Below are 17067 nucleotides of genomic sequence, written 5' to 3' on the forward strand. Positions count from 1 at the left end.
GCCCAGATGGCAATGAAGACAAACCTTCTTCTACAACAAGAAATTAGGGTCCTACGAGCTGAAAACGAGCGGAAAGTGAAGAAAAGAGCAAGGAGACGTACTACTCTAGGTAATAATACCCTTTTAACTGTACAGGAAGGTCAGGATCGTCTTCAGCAGCTGGAACCACAAGTTGAGGGGGGGGTTCAAGAACAGGTTTATCTACCTTCCCAGCGTGCTCCTCCACGCTGCAGTGGCTGCAGGACTATAGGACATACTATTAGAGGCTGTATTAATAAGTAGCTTTATAAATATGATAGATATTAAAGGAAATATTTAGATTTAAGAGTGTTATTAGCTGAAAAGTTTTAAAGAGTGGTGAAAAGGCGCGGTTCGCCCGTAAGCGCGGTTCGCCCGTGGATTACGTTAGGCGGCCTACCGGCCACCCAATGAGACATACATCTATCACTTCCCACAGCTACTAGAGATCACGTGGTTCTATACTTTTGTATTACTCCCCTTTATTTAATACCCTGATATAATAATATTCCTAGTAACGAAGTCGATTGGTTCGAGCCGTGGGTCACGGCTAGCCCAACAGCAGCAAAGTCGCAGGCCAAAGGCCTCGACGGTTGCTTGCCTGCCTCTCTAGTGAGGCGGGCTCCTACCGCTATTTATCTACCGCAGCGGAGCCGGGGAGGATAGGGGCTGCACTCCCGCCGAGGTCGGTGGCTTCAGCTAACGACCTCGCCAGTAGCAAACCGCAGCCAATATCACATAGAGGTATATCAAAAACTGTTTCTGTTCGACAAATATTTGGATTTTCGTCATTTTTCAAAGCAGATATTACTAATTGGATTCGGTCTTCTTGCTCTACTAAATTTCGAGATAATTGACGCGCTTTAGGTAGCATGGTAGTTGTTTGAATAGTTGCATGGTCTACGCGCGTTGATATTTGGTGGGGGTAAGCAGCTTGCTTGGGAATTATGTTATATATTATTCCTGAATTAGCTTATTACTTTGAGTTGGTCCTCATATATACTCACCTCTAGAGGTATAATAAAGTATCCTATCTCCTAGCTTCAGCCTCAAACCTCTCCCTGGCTGTAGAACGACGAAGCAAGAATTACAAAGCAACTCCCTTTAATCGCAGCATAGTTAAGAGATTATGCGCGCCCTCATGGTATTGCGACCATAGCACTGTCCGCCCAAGGAAATACTTGTAGGAGTTTATCAGCGGCCGCGAAGCAACGTGGATCTCCACACCCTGGGAGTAGGTGTAGTATCAAAGGAGCGGCTGCGAGTGCTCCTAACATGACAAAGCGCTAATATTGCCGATATCGGGGTCGTCGAAGACATTAAACAGAGAGGTACTACTATCGCCATAAATTATGCGCTCCGCGTGCGTGGGATTGATTATTCACCGGTGTGTCCTAATCTCGCTGTCCTTGCTGATAACTAACTGCAGCAGGCAGAGAAAGTAGTTGTCATTTTCCGAGTAGCCCAAGCCGATAGCAACCTGGTGCATTGCGGTGCATCTCTGAATCTTCATTATCTTGGGGGATTCCAGCGTAGAGAGTGCTTCATACACTCGCCTACCCTCTTGAAATTAATAGGGCGCTGCATCGCGGAATATTCCTGTCTCTCCATCCTCTTCACCTCGCTCATATAATCAACCATGAAATGTCTGCTTATTCCAGATTTGGCTTGCAAGATACCCCAGCTTGTCGTCATTTAGCTCAACGTCCTGTTCTTTTGGGAGTTCACGTGGTCTCAGGAATAGTTTTTCAAATTCAATGGTTAACGGAGCCCCATCAATGGCGATGTTGCCGGCCGTTCTTAAATGATGATGCGTTGCTCAAGGTGCTTCCTGCCATTTCCACTGCTTTCCCACTTATCAATGGTAATCATGGGCTTTCTCCGATCAATTTGGAGAGCCAATACAATCTTCACATCGCCACCTGAGGCTCCCAACCAGTATCGGATATCTCCCTGCAGCTTTTTCGCAGTCTCAGAGTACGCAACCTCTAGAACAAGACTGGGCCAGTCCGCTGTCCGGTCGCTGATCTGTCACGAGCCGCCGCTCACGTGCCATCGACACCTCAGGCACCCCACAGCCGCTTTGTCCTCAAGCCTCACCTCTTTCCAATCGGGCAATGGGTGTACACAGGTCACGCCACCTCCACAATGGAACTGACCTCCACGGAGGTCCCCTCCGCCTCGACGCTGAGCCGCTACATATATAGATCCTCGCGTGAGGCGCGACCGTATCTAGCTAGCTAATGTTCACGTGACTGGTCATGTGACAGTTTGCTTGTGGATTACGTTAGCGCAATGGGAAGCGATGGATGCTCGTCTCATTCGGTGGCCGGTAGGCCGTGGTTACAGGTCAGCCGGGGCTTGAAATGTGGTTGCAGGTGACCTGAGGTCAACTTTTAGCTCGTGCGGGACAACTCTGCTTATATAATGGGCTTGGCAGCCATGTGACCTACAACTAATCTTTACCAACTTTCCGCCCGCATTATCTCTTTCAAACTAATTACCAACTATTTGTAAACCCACTACCGTACTACCGCGACCCTAAGAGTTGCTCTGTTGCTGCTCTAATTAAAAGGCAAGATTATTACTTCTTAAGCAGTTACTAAGCGATAGCTTTTATCAAGAATCGTTAATTAGTTTAGAAATAGTATCGCTAGTAGATTTATGAGATTAGTACCAGTCAGGCAGGACTGAAATATACTCATAAAATATATATTAAGGTCTTTAACACAAGTGTTCTAGTCAAGTACTTAAAAAGTACTTATAAACTAATTATAAACTACTTAGCTCATGTTCCTGAACTTCTTGTATCCGTATCCTCCTCTCCATAAGATCAAGCTCTAGTTGCTCATTCTGAAGTTGTTGCAGGCGAATATCCTCCTCTTGCTTCTTCAGGTTAGCTCTCTTCTGTTAAAGCTCTAATTCAAGATTCTCTAGCTCAAGCTCTTGATATCTTTATTTAATATTTAAGGTATTTATTAAAATAGTATATCAAAGATTACCAGACCTTGTCGACCTAAAATCTTATAAGTACTTATAAACTACTTTAGAGCTACTTGTAAAGCACTTAGTAGACTTACTTATTATTACTAGTTCTCGAGGAGTTCTGAGACCTTGACCTTGAATTTCCTTGTGCTAATAGTAAAATTAATTTACTTTTAGTTAAAGGAAATAAGGCAGACCTTTAGTATTTTTGACTTCCTAAAATATAAGTAGTTAACAAGTAGTTAGCAAGCACTTATAGAGCAGTTTACTGATACTTACTTTCCTGACTTATATACCAAAGGTAATTAGCTTCTATATTAGAAGTTTAATATGAGTAATAAATATTAAACTCTTGGAAGCTATTATACTGTAGAATATCATCCCTATCTAGCTTCGCAGAACTAAGGCATATTAGAAGTTTTCCTAACTAATTTATAAATACTTAATAAGTACTTGGAAACTTACTTCTTAACTGCCTGGACTAAAGTTAAGTACTTGCTAGATATATATAACTTCTGATAAGACTATTCAATAGTATTTATATAGTTCTGTAGTATATCAAAGTAATAAGGCTAAATCTTAGAATATACTTTATTCAAGCCTGCCTTAATTACTGCGCCTTTTTTTTGGATTGCCCAATTCTGGACATTAACATTCTCATACTCTGAATCAGTTAGTAATCAGTTATCAAGTAGTAGAAAATCCATTTGGGCCGCCGCCGCCGTTTCTGGCCGTCCGCCCGTTCGGGTTTAGCCACCGTCGTGACTGGGCCCCTTCCGGTTTAGCGTCGCCCGATGCGGTTTGGCGCCGTCGTGCTATCCCCGAACGGGATCTGCCGCCGCCCACCGCCCCGTCGTCTCGCCACCGCGACTATATAAGCGTCGAGTGCGTCGCTCGACGATGATTTCTCTCTTTTCCCTTCGCTACACTGCCCCTGCCGTCCGCACGGTGAGACGGTAATCTCCGGCGCTCGGCTAAACTGCCCGTTTCTCTTTTACTTTCCATTCGGGCTGAAACTCCCGGCTCGTCACACGACCTGACATCTCCACTGATGGGCATGGTTGCAGCCCTCTGACTCGCTATCGCGGGCTTTGAATTTTTCGTCTGGCGCCCAGCGCGGCTTTTGTTGGGCCTGTGAAGCTCAAACTAGGAGGGGGGAAATACTGCTGCCTAGAGCACGCGAGAGAGGGAGATGGAGAAGGTTCACCCGTACACCTTTGGTGAGTCATACGACCAAGGAGTGTTGTTTACGCGCTCTTTACTTGGAATCTTCCCCGTTTGCCTCTGAATTTACCGCTTTCCTCGTGTCTGTGTGCTTCCGGTCTTGTTGCTGGAAGGAGCCTGCAACGACTCTCTCCAAGGGCTCTTGGGACGTTTGCTGCAGCATGACACTCTCCGTGGTATGGATGGAGATTAGGATGGCTGTATCAGGTCTCTTGGTGCCACCTCGCTGCAACTGCTCAGCATCACGGCCAATAGAAAAAATGCCTCAGTTGCAGCTGACCACAGCGACTGCGCCCCGTGCAGTGCCAGGGGACGACCGAGCGCCAGATTGCTTCGGAGATCGTCCTCCCCAACAGTGATCTGACTTCGACGGTGATGACGCATCTGATGTTCAGCGGCACTGCGTCAGACACTGCCTTAGACGGTATCCACTGGTTGAAATCCCACCACGCAACCCGGCTGTGGGACCGCTGGTTCGGAGTTCAGATATCCGTGTGGACTCCATTCCTAGAGCGCAGAACCTGGCGGTGCTGCAACAGCCAATCGGCGGAGAGCTGTCCGGCTTTTGGTTGAATTTGGTGGGTGGATTTGGAGCTGCATTTGGATTCAAGGAGGTTATCCGGGGACTTTCTGAAGGGTGAAGGTCCCATGTCTCCCGGCTGTCTTGAGGCAGCGAAGGTTAACTATCCATCAGCTCTCCTATAAAGTCGGTGCTTGCCCTTGTCTATGCACAGAGTGGTGCGAGTCATTGCTTGTTTATCACCTTCTTTTTGCACAACTCTCTCCATTCCATCCATCTCTCCTCTACAATGTCTCAGCCACCACCACGAAGAGTTCTGGTCGATCTCGACAACATCGAGTTCTACCGGCCCCAGCCCTCCAAATCACTACGACTGGGACCACCTCGTTCTATTCTGCCCACTCTACCGCCTCTTTCTCACCTACCCGTCACGGCTGACTGCGACCCCTCTCAGGGCGACGGCTTTCCGTTCCCTGACCATCCTTACAGCGAGAATTCTGCATGCGGCGCTGCGCCGCTGAATTCGTTCGACGTCGAGTTGGCCAAATTTGCGGCAGCAGAACCACAATTGATGGACTCGCGTACGCAGAACAACCTCGCACAGGAAGGAGACGGCAATACGACTCTGGGTACCGCCGAATTCTGTGAGCTCACAGGCCTTTATATTGTGTGCTGGGTCGTTTCACTAACCTTCAACTTGTAACCACAGCCGCGGCTCTCCCTAGGTCTGATGAAGGGGCAGATGTGGCTAGCAGCTCTGAAGATACAATAATACGACAAAGCATTGAGTTCCCTGCAGAAGCCGAGGCTTCTACACCTATTCCACCCGTTTTGCGGGATGATGACTCTAGTAAGCGCTTCCTTAAATGCATATACCCACTCTGTTTAATATGCTGATTTACTTTTGCAGCTCTACCTGTTGATTACAACGATATCGCCTACCGCTCCCCTGTTCGTGGCTCTTGTGCAGATATCATCTCAGATGATGCTCCTGTCCCTGAGCTCGACATTCAGTCTTCTACCCCACGGGACCACCACAGCTCCGACAGCTGGAGCCCTTCCAGTGCCCGGCACCGTGAAAGCCACGGCACGAACTTTTGCGGGATCCCATCAAGACATACGCTATACAACGAGGCCGCCAAATCTACTGAGGAACAAGGGCACGATCGGGATGGTGTGAAGACATCAGAGACCCTTGATCATCTAGGTAGCGGCTTGCAGGAGCCTCAGCAAAATGTATCAGCGTCAGCCTCTATTGGAGTGGCACCACTTCGAGATGAAAAACGTTTGCCCTCGATCGCTGTGGTAGTACCACTACCACCTCGACGCAAGCCATCAGTGGTGGCCCAAAGACAAGCCTCTAAGCGTCAGAACCAGCAATGCGATGTTGATGATGGCTCTCAGCACTACAGCCAATCTAGTGAATTAGAACCCAGGGAGCCGCCGCGTCGCTCGAAGAGACAAAGAATCATGACCCGCTCCATGAGAAAATCCAGTGAAAATGCGCTTTCTCAGCAATCCCCCGGGTCTCCAATTCACCCAATACCGCCATCGCCAGTTCTATCACAACTGTCGCCGGCAGGCTACTGCAGCACTCGGGACATTGTTGGGAAAGCTATCCTTACTATTGAATCCCAAGGACCACAACAGGAATACTTTTTCTCGTTCACCCCAATTCTGCCCAGTCAGCTCGACAAGTTATCACTACAATCTTCTTTCCCCAGGGAGCCGGCACTGTCTGTTGACCTTGCACGTGCGCCTGCGGCTAGAAACCCTAGGAAGTCTGTGAAGAACAAGCCTTATTCACCTGCAGAGGAAGCTCTCTTGGTCAAACTAAAAGCCGCGGGGACTATGGATTGGCAGGAAATTGCGCAGCATTTTCAGAACAGAAGTGCTGGAGCACTTCAAGTACATTATTCTACAAAACTCAAGCGTAAGGCCGCTAGCTATCGTCGCAGGCGTTCCAGGAGTTGCAGAAAGAATGTTTTATAGTCGAAATTCCATCAGCAAGAGAACAGATTAATGCTTCGTGGGAACGGTGCTACTATATTGGTATTCTGAACATGCATATTATCTTACGTTACTCCCGCATGTCGCCCAGCCAAAGATCACTAGAAGCTTCACAACAATTCCGCCTCGGCGAACTAGAGAAGGCCCATCGTGACCACGTTGGTTCGTCGCCGATCGTCCATAAATTGTTAGGGAAAGAGCTCGTGTGCGTCACTTCCTTGTTCTACCAACAAGCGCGTCATTCAAAAGAGAAAGACTTCGTCCGCCGATCCAGTCAGCCATATCTGTAGATCCTTGAAAGCGTCAAAGTCGTTTTTCTCGAGCGAGATACCAACAGAAGGGTCGTGCCAATGATGGGTTCTTTTCGTTTCAGTATCGCGCAAAGACTCCGATATAGCGACAGCTATCGAAATCAATGAGAATAAGCGTACCGTCTTCATCAATTGTAATGTTTGCAGGGTTGATGTCATTATGGACAAGTCCAAGCGCGTGGAGATGCTTGATGGCAGCCAAAATCCCTTCTAGACCACTTATCATATTCTCTGTCACAAGTGCGCGCGAACTTGTTACTAAGTAGTTACTAAGCGAGGTCAGACCCCTAGGGGCAGGCGGTACCGGAGGGCAGTATGTTCCGACACTATACTATTGTCACATGATCACTGCCGGCCGGCTCTCCGAGCTCTCTTGCTGTTTCTGACCCTTTCTCTTAATCCCTCCTTCTTCCTCAACTCACTTCCCATGTTCTACACACACGCGATCGCGACCCATTGTCTCATTCTGAAGACCCTTGTTCCCCCTTCGTCCCCCTGTCTCATTCGGGATCATGGCTGGGCCTTTTTTATTGTCACCTTCACTTCCAGATTCCCTGCCCGTTTACTTGGACTGGCTCTTCCGCTGGACTTTTTTGCCGTCTCTTATCTAGCCAATAATTCATTTTGCCTGCCGGTTTTTATTTTGACTGTCTTCATTCAAGAGAGGCTGACCCTGCAAACCGTCAACAGGCTCTCTTCCAGCTCTTTGCACTGCCCAGCGTCCAAAGGCACCGCGTTACATGATGATCCAACATTTCCAGGATGGCGTCGTTGAACCTTACCCACCTGTCCGCCTTATCAGTTCTTCCCTTAGCTACAGAGTGACAAATCATGAACCTTACGTTCCTTCTTTCACCTGCTCTTTCTCGCATTCAAAACAGTCAAGATTCCTTGGGTGGCCATGTCGACCCTCATGCACCCGTTGATTTACCCCTTGCCAGGCTGTATCCTGCGCACAACCATCCTTCAACTCCACCATAACCACTCCGCCCCCCTTGTGCCAGCCAATAGCAAAAATACCGCACTCGCAATATGTTGGATTTCAAGCGGCCAGGTTTGTCCTGCAGGCGCAGCTCGTGGGCAATCCGCAAGACCAGGCTGTGTCCTAATACCGCACGCCCATGTCACCCTCTCCCTCCTTGTGTACCAGGAGGCCGAGACTGAGTTACAGTCAGCAGCGAAAGCAGTTTCACCTCGAACACACACTTTTCTTTTCTTGACGCCACAGCCAAGACACTAGTATTAAATCTGAGTGCGCATCAATTGATCCCTGGATAAAGTTTCGGTCACAATACACATGCTCAACCATCGGGTTCTGCACATGCACAGCGAGAGAGGAATATAGTCAAACTGGCCTACCCACCATGTATAGACTGTCAACTCTTGCTATGTAAACGCTTCCTCATCAGTGAAGCTACTGTATCTATCTCTCTCGTAGTCATTTGGTCATTGTGACTAGTAACAACAAGTTCTTAGCAAGATCCTGGGACGCAGATTGAAATATATAAATCTTATGGAAGGCAAATAATGGCTAGCTCTATTCAAAATCTTCAATCATCAACCCAGCGTGTCGAAAATGACCCTTTGCACTCTCTGCTCGCGCACCCACAGTTTCAACACACCATTCAAGGAATTCAGCAAAGTTATCGGTTACATTGTCCCGGCTATGCCTCTTGATGAAGCGTTTTAGCTCCGCGAAAAATTCCTCGAATTGGGTTCAAGTCAGGAGAGTAAGGCGGCAAGTAAACCAGCTTGACTCCTGCTACTGAGCATAGAGTTTCTACGCGTTCCGTGTGATGGAAGGACGCATTATCCATGATAATCATGGATTTCGGCTCCAGCCATCTACCACAATGATGCAGGAGTTGCTCAATAAAATCCTTGAAGATACTAGCATCTGTTGATCCTTGGAATATCCAAGATAAGACAATTCCATCCTGCGTATAAGCAGGGAGTATCTGATACCGTTGGCCTCTTTGAAATCGAGAATTCTGAACCAGGGTTACTCCTAGAGGTGACCAGCCTGTCCTTCTCTGCCCTGCCCGCCTGTCACAGCCTGACTTGTCTACAAAGACCAAATAATAGGAGCGAAACTCTGAGAGGCTGTGAAGGTACCAATCCCGCAGATTTGGATTTCTTTCCCGAGCAACCAGCCGAGTTGCTTTCTGTGACCATCCAGATGAATGAAGCGCCCGGCTAATTGCAAATGTTGACACGTGAACCTTGAACTCCTCCCACAGGAAATCTACCATCTCATCCAAGTATAGGTCTGGGCTCTTCCGCAAGTGATCTTGGAGGGAATCTAGCATGATCGGGGTAATCGTCCGCGGTCGGCCCCCATTATTCGGAGGCACTCGAACGTTCCCGAAGAGTTCAAGGTTATTGCGGATATTGATAATCGAACGCTTGCTGCACCCAGCAGCTTCAGCCATCTGGGATGTGGTTAGTGTTCTGCTAAGTATCATATCATGGACAAGTTGAAGCTGCGACGCAGCAAGTCGAGGCGCCATGTTAGGTTGCTGATGCAAAATAGATGATACTGTAAGGATGTCTGCCATTCCTGCCTTGCCAATATTGGAGACGGAGTGGTGATTTTGCCGGTGACCACCGCCTTACGAGAGTAGCTTACAGTAGTCGGAGAGATGGTTCCCGCACAGATCTTACTGCCTGCCTGGACCGCCTTGTCCAAGGGACTAATCTTAACCTCATTGTCTCGCTTTTAGTAGCGGCTGTTGGTCCTCTCCTCACAGAGGAGCATTTAAGTGCCCACAATCTAGGTTCCTCTTGCACAATCATGACTTGGATATAAGGATGTTATTGCAAATAGTGGCCTTCCAGGCCTTTGTACTCTAGATAAGACTGTTATTACCAGACGTGCGAAATGATTGGTGCGTACAAGCACCAATAGAGATGCATCCTCCCATAGCCTCACTTTGTCAGAGTCTGCCCCTCTCAGGTTGCCAACTTGGGCGTTAACATAGTCTCCTTTCTCATGGTTCCAATACTATCCGAAGTAGTTGCTATCTGCTCCTGCTAGCTTCAGAAATCAGCTCTTAATCAACTCCTATCTAGTCTTAACCTTGAAACCCGGCCTTCGTTGATACGATCGTGATGGCAGCCCCCCCACTTGAGGAATTTCAGATTGGCTGGATATGTGCCCTTCCGATCGAAGCCGCCGCTGCCCAGGAGATGCTTGATGAGATCTTTGGGCCGCTCGAAGAACAGGACAGCTTGGACACCAATATATATACTCTAGGCCGGATCGGCAAACACTTGGTTGCGATCGCATGCCTTGGAGGCCAATATGGGACGACTTCAGCTACGACCGTGGCTAATAACATGATGCGGACCTTTTCAAAATCACTTCGCCTCGGATTAATGGTTGGTATTGGAGGTGGAATTCCTTCTGCAACCCATGACATACGCCTCGGTGATATTATAGTCAGTTATCCCACTGGCACATGTGGGGGGGTGGTCCAGCATGACATGGGGAAAGTTGGCAAAGGTGGGAAGCTTATCCGCACTGGTTCTCTAGACAGCCCACCCAGGTTATTACTAGCTGCGGTCAACCAAATGAGAGCAGCTGCTTTTCGGGAAGACCCACTTTATCCTTCCTATATCCAACGAGCGATTCAACGGAACGCACGGACACGCCGGAATTTCAGTCCACCAGACCAACAACATGATAGGTTATTTCAAACTCAGCACGGACATCCTTCCAACGCAGCTAGCTGCGAAGTTTGCCTGGCTGAGTGGGAGGTAGAAAGGGATATACGAGATGGCAGTGAGCCACAGCTCTACTATGGTATTATTGCGTCAGGGAATGCTGTGGTAAAGGACGGTGAGACACGAGAGCGATTGCAGAAAGAAACAGGTGCCTTATGCTTTGAAATGGAGGCTGCAGGCTTGATGCAGGACTTCCCTTGCATTGTTATCCGGGGTATCTGTGATTACTCCGACTCGCACAAGAATAAGCAGTGGCAGGGGTATGCAGCATTAGCAGCTGCATCCTATGCAAAGGAATTACTTAGTTACGTCCCTCGTGGTCAAGTGTCACAGGAGAAGCTGGTGACTGAAATTTGTAGTACGTGATACTTGCAAAAGTTCGTTTTTGCTAGACTATAGATGAATTTAACTAACATTACTATTCTATAGCGACAATTAGTCAACAGCTTGAAAGCTTGAACAACACCACAGATAATATCAAGCACATAATCTATATAGACCGGCTTAAGATTGCGCAAGGGGCGGAATTTGATTCTTATGGGACGCAGCATGAAGAATGCCTCCCAGGCACCCGGGTTGAGCTTCTAGACCAGATAGAGAAGTGGGCGGGTTCACCTCATGGAAGGAGTATTTTCTGGTTGAATGGTATGGCAGGCACGGGAAAGTCAACAATTTCGAAAACAATTTCGCGACGTTTTAAAGAACAAAAGGCACTTGCAGCAAGCTTTTTCTTCAAAAGGGGCGAGGAGGAACGCGGAAATGCAAAAAGACTTTTCCCAACACTTGTAAAGCAATTAGCAACCAAGGTACCTCAGCTGGTCCCTAGCATCCAAGAGACATTGGCAGATGATGCTGATATCTCAGAGAGGGTTCTTAGGGAGCAGTTTGAGAGACTCCTCCTTCGGCCGTTACTCGAAACCAAAGAGAGCCCAAGTACAACCATGGTGGTGGTCATTGACGCTCTGGATGAATGTGACCAGGAGGATGATATTAAACTCATCCTTAGGCTTTTGCCACGAGTCCAGTCGTCACCTGCAGTGAAACTACGCTTCTTTCTAACAAGCAGACCGGATCTGCCAATCAACCTTGGTTTCAGAAGAATTGCAGATGCTTACCAGGATTTAATCCTGCATCAGATCCCTTCGCCAGTGATAGAGCATGACATTTCTCGATACTTCCAGTCAAAGCTCGCACAACTCACGGAGAGTCGTGCTCTACCAGCGGGTTGGCCTGGAAACGTGAGAATGAATCTTCTGATAGAGCAGGCAGTGCCTTTATTTATCTCTGCAACTACAATATGCCGATTCATTAGCGATGAGAAATGGGACCCTGAGAAGCGACTTCAAGCAATCCTGACCGGCCATGTTACCTATGTGTCCAAGATGGGTAGCACATATATTACAGTGTTAAATCAGCTTCTTGCCGGTCAGGACAGCTGGGAATCGCAACAACTAGTTCAGGAATTCAAGGAATTAGTTGGTGTTATTATTCTTCTTGCAACTCCCCTCTCAGCTGTTGCCCTCAGCCGACTCGTGAACATGGACTTGGACGATATCAATCATCGATTGAATTCTCTTCACTCTGTGCTTCATGTCCCCCCAAGCTCATCCATACCAGTCAGGCTCCTTCATCTATCATTCCGGGACTTCCTGCTAGATGCCAAGACAAAGGAGACCGAAGAAAGCAGGAAGTTCTGGATAGATGCAAAGGCGGTACATACAACCCTTGCGGACAACTGCCTGGAAATCATGAAACACAGTTTAAGGGGGAATATCTGCAACCTGCCAAGTAATGGTATTCAACGCAGTGAGATTGATCAAGATTGTGTTGATTATTGCCTGCTGCCCGAATTACAATACGCCTGCCGTTATTGGACTAAGCATTTGGTACAAAGTCAGGACCCAACCAGTGCATTGATAAAGGCTTTCTCAGTTCTCAAAGTACATCTTCTTCACTGGCTTGAGGCAATGAGTATACTCGGCCTTATTTCTGAAGCAGTGAGGAGAATAACAACATTACAGCCTATTATTCAAGTAAGTGTATTAAAAAGTTTTACTCATTTATAATTTGATTATTGATACATAAGTACAGAGCTGTGAAGATTCTCAAGTTTCAAAATTTTATTATGATGCAACGAGATTTATCCTGAAAAATCGACATATAACTGATATTGCACCCCTTCAGCTCTACTCTTCAGGACTAATGTTTTGTCCAAGAAACTCGGTTACCCGAGGAATATTTAAGAGCGAGCTATCAAACTGGTATTGGTTACCAAGGGTTGAAGAAAACTGGAACGCAGAGCTACAGACCCTTGAGGGCCATTCTGGTTCGGTTCAGTCGTCACTTTCTCACCAGATGGTCAGCTGCTGGCATCCGGCTTTACTGATGAGACCATCAAGCTCTGGGATCCCAGCACAGGTGAGCTGCGCCAGACCCTTGAGGGCCATTCTAGTTCGGTTCAGTCAGTCACTTTCTCACCAGATGGTCAGCTGCTGGCATCCGGCTCTACTGATAAGACCATCAAGCTCTGGGATCCCAGCACAGGTGAGCTGCGCCAGACCCTTGAGGGCCATTCTGATTGGGTTTGGTCGGTCACTTTATCGCTTAACAGTCAGTCTGAAAAAAATGTCAATATATCAGTACAAGATGACCAGTGGATATATCTTCAAGGTAAAAGGATACTGTGGCTTCCTACAGAGTACCGAGCAACATGCTTGGCATTGAAAGGTAGTGTCTTTGCTCTTGGCCATGTAAATAGACGGATATCCTTCTTCTCTTTAGAAATATGAATTTATTCAATAAGTTTATTCAAATTATTGTGTCGTACTCTTCTATATTTTTTAATCTCTTTTCAAAAGGGGGGACTGGGGTGGCCAAACAATCTATATGCATTTCTCTTACTTCCAGAATCTCGGAGCTATTTCCATCAGCTTCTCTATCATGATTACTCACCAGCCACCAGCCACTTGCCACTTCTCAGGTGGCACGTGCTTCCGGTATCTGTGGGTCTGTATTTTTACACAGCAGCACAAGTTATCTCAGATGCACCTAGTTTTGCAGCTAGTGTCTTGGCTGTGGCGCACAAAGAAGAGAAGTGTGTTTTCAGTGGTGAAACTGGTTTTGCTGTGCACAGTACGGGCTTTCTAAATCCGCTTGGCGCAAGGCAGTAGCTTTTCGCCGCAACTCTACGTACTGCACAGGGGGATGCATGGCTCAGCTGATGACCTGGCAGATCAAGCGCCAGCATAAGAACGTGGACTGGCCCGGGAATCTAGCTTGATTCTCATACAATTCATCTTCTTAATTTTCACTTCCTTCCATCCCTTTCCGCTATTCTCTCTACCTTTCCCCGCATAAAGCAGACCATACATCTCTATCGACTCCTACACAATCCACGCCTTCTTGTTTCTATTTTCCATAAAATGCAACCAACTTATCGCCCAACTACCTCCCAGCAGTGGACTCTCCCCCACAGGAACGCTACCCCACAATATAATCCGCGCCCTGATCGAAACCCAACCGCTGTCCTTACTGTTGATAATAATAACAATCTTCCCAGAGCAGAATCGCCTTGCACCCTGGACCTGGACTCAACCGCTGTCTTTACTGCTGACGTTGATGGAAATACTCCACTGCGATATTCGCCTTTAGCGTCGCAAAAGGACTCAACACCAGACCCAGGGCCGACCGCGTGCCTCAACATTAAAGATACCATCGACCCACGACTTGTTAATGAGATTTTGCAAGCCCACTGGCGCTTAAAGGCCTTACAAGCCAAGCAAAGTTTACGAGAGAAACGACATGCGCGAGCCAGCCGACGTTTACGAGCATTGCGATATCTACAAGCCAAAGAACATTTACAAGCTACAAGGCGAACAGCGTCTGCGAGCTGATAGCCGTTTGCAAGCCAACAGGCGTTCGGAATCTCGATAAATTTAGATGTAGGTCCCATTCCTGTACATTCAAGGTCAAGGCCATGCTAACCTGACTTGCAGGGGTATTCTCTAGAAAATAGCCGAGTATGACCATTGACTCTTGATATCTTCCCCCTGGGATTATCTACCAGGCTGTGTATATAGCTTCCTCATTCCTTTCCTTTCAACCCGAGCGGGCCATGAAACCCTTCACGGCCCGAGTCAATGGGACTAGCCCTACCCTAGCACATGACGTACCAGGCCCACTGGAGATACAATCCGCGACCCTCCGCCACCAGATTAATCCCGCTTTGTATCCTTTAAAATCAGACTTCAAATCAGACTTGGTGCTTTGAGCCGGCTTTTACAAGACCCTAGTCTTTATACTTCGCTGCTATTTCTTGCAGAGTGGTCCGTAGTGGTCTTGGATATGTGGATTCCTGAATAATTAGAACTATCTTGATACGATGGAGATAATACATACCAACATCTCCTGAGAAGGGAACCACCGGTCATTCGAGTTGAAGACATAGATCTGCCCAGTTTTCTTCAATCGGACTACTACCAGTGCATCTGCATCGCATTCTTGGCTGAATTCAAAACCTTTCCGGAATAACGTATCTCTTCGTCGACGATACTGCTGACTCTTTGCGTGTGGCCTATTAGATACTCGGTGACGGATTACCTTTGGCTTTGCCATGATAAAGTAAACCAGTCTGGAGAGCGAGAAGCGTTAGGGAGCCAGCTGCCCCAGCACCTGAAAAGAAGGACTTGATTCTATCTATAAAAATGCGCTGTCCGAGTACTCTGTAAGGTGAGTATTATCCTGTTCCAGCCATTGTATTCTGGCGTGAGTGGTTGATTGGGGTGCGCATCAGAGATCTAGATGCCCATGCGGCCGAACTGCCGAAGAGGGGGGCGGGGGAGGGGTTCAATACTATGATACGTACCATGGCTGTATTCCTACTATTCCTCAAGAATTTAGCTGTAATAAAAATTGGTATTTATTGGCTGAATGTGGTAGGAATACTCGTACTCTGTAAGATACCTGTGTATGGTGGGTCGCTTGCAGCAATTGGATGCCCGAGCGCGGCACAGCGGTTCCGTCGGCTACTCCGGTATTTTCCTATCCGTATCTTAGCTGGTGGAGACTCTAGTCTGCTATGATTGGTCTTTATTTCAGATACAGTGTGTTTTTAACGTCAATACACGGCTTCCTTACATGACAGTCGGCGGCCAAATCTGTTTTCCTTGAAATGGCTAATCAGCACTAGTCTAAACATAGGCTAGCAGTGTTTTCTTAACCTTGGCGTATATTCAGCGGAGGAACTGTACTTCTCTGGTCATAACTTACGCGACGTAGGGATTGCTTGAGTTACGACTGTGATAAATTATTATAAGTAAGATTATGTCACAACAACAATCTTGTATACTATTGACCATAACCATGACGGAAAAGCGTGCCACTTCCAGATGTTCTTTCAGTGAGAAACGGTCGTATTGGAGGGTGCAATGCCGCAACCGTCTCTCAATACATATTGGTGAGCCCCTCAGGGCTGATTTGGTCAATCTCTTTGCTCTTGAGTCAGGACTGACTTGGACCTATCAAGAGGAAACCTTGGAGTTGCATGTGGACCCGAGTAATATTCGCCTACGGCCTGACGTCCACGCACTCTATGCTTGGCAGCTTGACAACCCCAAAATAGAATCACTTTTCAGGAAGCCACTCAGCAAACACTCTGTTGGGGCATTGAAAGAACTATCATCCGAGGCAGGGAAAGGCTTTCGGGCAGTCCATCGCTCGCAGGCAGGCAGGGTAGGGCCAGACCATTAAAGCTACAGTGGCATTCTATGATTAACTCACATCCAGGCACCCAGGAGTTTCGAGGCACGTCTACGGACTCTGGAAGACAAGAGAATTCAGTTAGAAACATCTACAAGAGCAATAAGAGAGCAGGGACAGAGCTTGGTGGCTGAAAACATGCTGCTGGAATGGCAGTTAAAAGATGCGGCCAAACAAGCGACCGAGATGGAACAAGAGGTTGCCGCACTAGAGCGTCAAGTTATTGAGCGTCAAAAGGAAGTGACCGAATTAGCATTTCTGAAAGAGCTTATAGGAGGAAACCTGCATTCCGTATTCTAGGGAGAGTAGGTAGCCAGGCGATTATATATTTTTAGCCCAGTGCAAATAATTGTCTACCGCACCTGGCCTACTTATACGGGGTATGGAGCCACTCCGGGCATAGGGCTAGGGATCACAGACTCGTTATGCCCAGTATCCAAGGCCCATCATCCATGATGGATAGTAAGCTACATTGGCTCGCGGACGCCGGACTGGAAGCCTGTTCGGCCACTTGGC

At 47.6% G+C, this 17067-nt stretch overlaps 5 protein-coding genes across 5 annotated transcripts; 4 read left to right on the forward strand and 1 right to left on the reverse strand.

Annotated features, from left to right (window-relative positions):
- Positions 1-1193: 1193 nt before the first annotated feature.
- BDV17DRAFT_265614 (uncharacterized protein) lies at positions 1194-2465 on the forward strand. Its single transcript, XM_073758176.1, has one exon. The coding sequence runs from the start codon at positions 1823-1825 to the stop codon at positions 2174-2176; it is 354 nt and encodes a 117-aa protein (XP_073614540.1). The 5' UTR covers positions 1194-1822; the 3' UTR covers positions 2177-2465.
- A 2571-nt stretch (positions 2466-5036) lies between these two features.
- Positions 5037-7361, forward strand: BDV17DRAFT_299020 (uncharacterized protein; the record flags this gene model as incomplete). Its single annotated transcript, XM_073763804.1, has 2 exons — positions 5037-5391; positions 5991-7361. The coding sequence occupies 2 exons, from the start codon at positions 5037-5039 to the stop codon at positions 6737-6739; spliced, it is 1104 nt and encodes a 367-aa protein (XP_073614541.1). The 3' UTR covers positions 6740-7361.
- A 2542-nt stretch (positions 7362-9903) lies between these two features.
- BDV17DRAFT_116133 (uncharacterized protein) lies at positions 9904-13620 on the forward strand. Its single transcript, XM_073753935.1, has 3 exons — positions 9904-11152; positions 11224-12827; positions 12886-13620. The coding sequence occupies exons 1-3, from the start codon at positions 10180-10182 to the stop codon at positions 13516-13518; spliced, it is 3210 nt and encodes a 1069-aa protein (XP_073614542.1). The 5' UTR covers positions 9904-10179; the 3' UTR covers positions 13519-13620.
- Positions 13621-14134: 514 nt separating this feature from the next.
- On the reverse strand, positions 14135-14954 carry BDV17DRAFT_116390 (uncharacterized protein). Its single transcript, XM_073753936.1, has 2 exons — positions 14467-14954; positions 14135-14391 (listed from the first exon to the last, which is right to left on the reverse strand). Exons 1-2 carry the CDS (start codon positions 14744-14746, stop codon positions 14228-14230), a joined length of 444 nt encoding a protein of 147 aa, XP_073614543.1. The 5' UTR covers positions 14747-14954; the 3' UTR covers positions 14135-14227.
- A 1171-nt stretch (positions 14955-16125) lies between these two features.
- On the forward strand, positions 16126-16949 carry BDV17DRAFT_265628 (uncharacterized protein). Its single transcript, XM_073758177.1, has 3 exons — positions 16126-16249; positions 16319-16524; positions 16579-16949. Exons 1-3 carry the CDS (start codon positions 16156-16158, stop codon positions 16849-16851), a joined length of 573 nt encoding a protein of 190 aa, XP_073614544.1. The 5' UTR covers positions 16126-16155; the 3' UTR covers positions 16852-16949.
- The last annotated feature ends 118 nt before the right edge of the window (positions 16950-17067 follow it).

This window comes from Aspergillus undulatus (assembly GCF_047715775.1).
Source record: "Aspergillus undulatus strain CBS 261.88 unplaced genomic scaffold BDV17scaffold_31, whole genome shotgun sequence".
Classification (NCBI taxonomy): Eukaryota; Fungi; Ascomycota; class Eurotiomycetes; order Eurotiales; family Aspergillaceae; genus Aspergillus; species Aspergillus undulatus.

Excerpts from the sequence above, each read along its gene's own strand:
- BDV17DRAFT_116133 (XM_073753935.1), top strand. The coding sequence starts at position 10,180 with ATGGCAGCCCCCCCACTTGAGGAATTTCAGATTGGCTGGATATGTGCC. Across the intron at positions 11,153-11,223 it reads GCTGGTGACTGAAATTTGTA|CGACAATTAGTCAACAGCTT; the intron begins GTACGTGATACT and ends ACTATTCTATAG. Across the intron at positions 12,828-12,885 it reads CATTACAGCCTATTATTCAA|AGCTGTGAAGATTCTCAAGT; the intron begins GTAAGTGTATTA and ends ACATAAGTACAG.
- BDV17DRAFT_265628 (XM_073758177.1), top strand. The coding sequence starts at position 16,156 with ATGACGGAAAAGCGTGCCACTTCCAGATGTTCTTTCAGTGAGAAACGG. Across the intron at positions 16,250-16,318 it reads CCGTCTCTCAATACATATTG|AGGAAACCTTGGAGTTGCAT; the intron begins GTGAGCCCCTCA and ends GGACCTATCAAG. Across the intron at positions 16,525-16,578 it reads ATCGCTCGCAGGCAGGCAGG|GCACCCAGGAGTTTCGAGGC; the intron begins GTAGGGCCAGAC and ends ACTCACATCCAG.
- BDV17DRAFT_116390 (XM_073753936.1), bottom strand. The coding sequence starts at position 14,746 with ATGGGACCTACATCTAAATTTATCGAGATTCCGAACGCCTGTTGGCTT. Across the intron at positions 14,392-14,466 it reads CGCGGTCGGCCCTGGGTCTG|CGGTTGAGTCCAGGTCCAGG; the intron begins GTGTTGAGTCCT and ends CAGTAAAGACAG.
- BDV17DRAFT_265614 (XM_073758176.1), top strand. The coding sequence starts at position 1,823 with ATGATGATGCGTTGCTCAAGGTGCTTCCTGCCATTTCCACTGCTTTCC.